The sequence below is a fragment of the Chrysemys picta genome, unplaced genomic scaffold, assembly GCF_011386835.1.
Source record: "Chrysemys picta bellii isolate R12L10 unplaced genomic scaffold, ASM1138683v2 scaf117, whole genome shotgun sequence".
In the NCBI taxonomy this organism is placed as follows: Eukaryota; Metazoa; Chordata; order Testudines; family Emydidae; genus Chrysemys; species Chrysemys picta.
In genome coordinates, this window is record NW_027052824.1 from 1,932 (window position 1) to 3,617 (window position 1,686).

The 1,686-nt window shown below is 54.1% G+C and overlaps 1 protein-coding gene across 1 annotated transcript; it reads left to right on the forward strand.

Moving 5' to 3' along the window:
- Positions 1-232: 232 nt before the first annotated feature.
- LOC135978102 (olfactory receptor 52N4-like) lies at positions 233-1,283 on the forward strand (the record flags this gene model as incomplete). Its single annotated transcript, XM_065579149.1, has 3 exons — positions 233-439; positions 676-1,086; positions 1,158-1,283. Coding segments are annotated over 3 exons (744 nt in total), but the record flags the coding sequence as incomplete, so codon positions are not given.
- Positions 1,284-1,686: the final 403 nt, after the last annotated feature.

Sequence of the window (1,686 nt, forward strand, 5' to 3'; positions counted from 1 at the left end):
TGTTGCTCTTCTGGATGGAGATGGAAAACATGCACCAGGTCTCAGCTTGCCCCTTTCCCAGAAGCCAGTGATTGATTGTTCCTCCAGTGAGTTGCCTACCCTAATTTTAAGTATTTGTGGCAATGGGGATTTCCTTGGGAGATGATTTCTCAGGCTGCCCCAACTCACTGCCAGATTATTTCTCATGATATTCGGCATAATTTCCCACATCCCTGATGTGGGCTGTGTGCAGGTTGATGTGCCCAGATGCAGGGAACTGGAACTCATCCCCAGCCTCCTGATGACCTGCAATGACATGGACCTAGAACAGGTCATCTTCATCCTAGTTGGCATCCTTGGGCTGGAGACCTTTCCCTGCTGGATTGCCATCCGGCTCTGCTCCATGTGGGTCCTGGTCCTACTAGGGAACTGCACAATGCTGCTCATTATCAAGACAGAGGTGAGCCTCCGCACGCCCATGTACTTTTCCTCTCTATGCTGGCCATCAATGACCCAGTGATCACCACCTCCCCCCTGCCCAAAATGCTCAGCACCCTCAGGCTGGGCTCCCAGGAGATCAGCTTCAACACTTTCCTACAGCAGATGTATTTCACCCACACCTTCCCCATCATCAAGTCTGGCACCCTCTTGGCCACAGCCTGTGACTGATATGTTGCCATCTGCTGCCTGCTCCAGTACGCCACCACCCTCAGCAACCCAGCTGTTGTCAAGATGGGGTTGGTAGCAGCAACAGCAGGGGGAGTGATCCTGGTGATTCCCTGCCCTGTCCTCACCTTGAGGCTGCCCTACTACTTCCGGCAGGTCATCCCACACACCCACTGCGAGCCCACAGCCGGGGTGAAGCTGGCATGTGCAGACCCCAGAGTGGGCCGGGTCTACAGTATCTCCGTGGCGCTGCTGGTGGTGGGGCTGGACATGATACTTGTTGCCGCCTCCTACTCCATCATCCTAAGGGCTGTCTTCACGCTCTCGTCGAGTGAGGCGAACAGTAAGGCCCTGGCAACCTGCACAGCCCACCTCTGCACCCTCCTGGTTTTATGTACATCTGCCCTCTTCACCTTCCTGACCCACCGCAACAACAGAAACGTGCCCCCTTATAGCCACATAGGCCGGCCTCTACCTCCTGGTGCTGCCCCGGGTAAATCACATAGGTATAGGCCGGCCTCTACCTCCTGGTGCTGCCCCTGGTAAATCCGCTGGTGTATGGCGTGAAGACCGAGAAGATCCGTGACAAGGTGAGCAGCATTGTCAACCATGGCAAGAAGATAGCTTCAAAGCCTTAAAGCCTGGACTGTTACCACTGTGTCTCCAATACTGCCCCACTTGCATGTCTGTGTGTTCAATAGAGAACTTTTATTTAAAGGGAAAGGGAACCAAGGATGAGTTTGGGAAAACACCACACCCACGTTCAAAACATGCAGTCATAAGGAAACCCGACCCCACTGTCCCCACACAGGATCTAAGGCTTAGCCCCTAGACCTGCTCAGCCGTGAGGACAGCTCTCAGAATCCCCAACCACAAACAAGGGCTCACAACTGAGTCTAATCAGCTCTGTCATTAAACGCTGGTCAAATGGCTGGTTGGTTGGTTCCCTGGGATTTGGCATCCCTACCCCTTGCTTAGCAGGGTTGGTTTGGTTGAGGGTGACCCCCTCAATCAGGACAGGCTAAGCACAGGTCTGCTTCC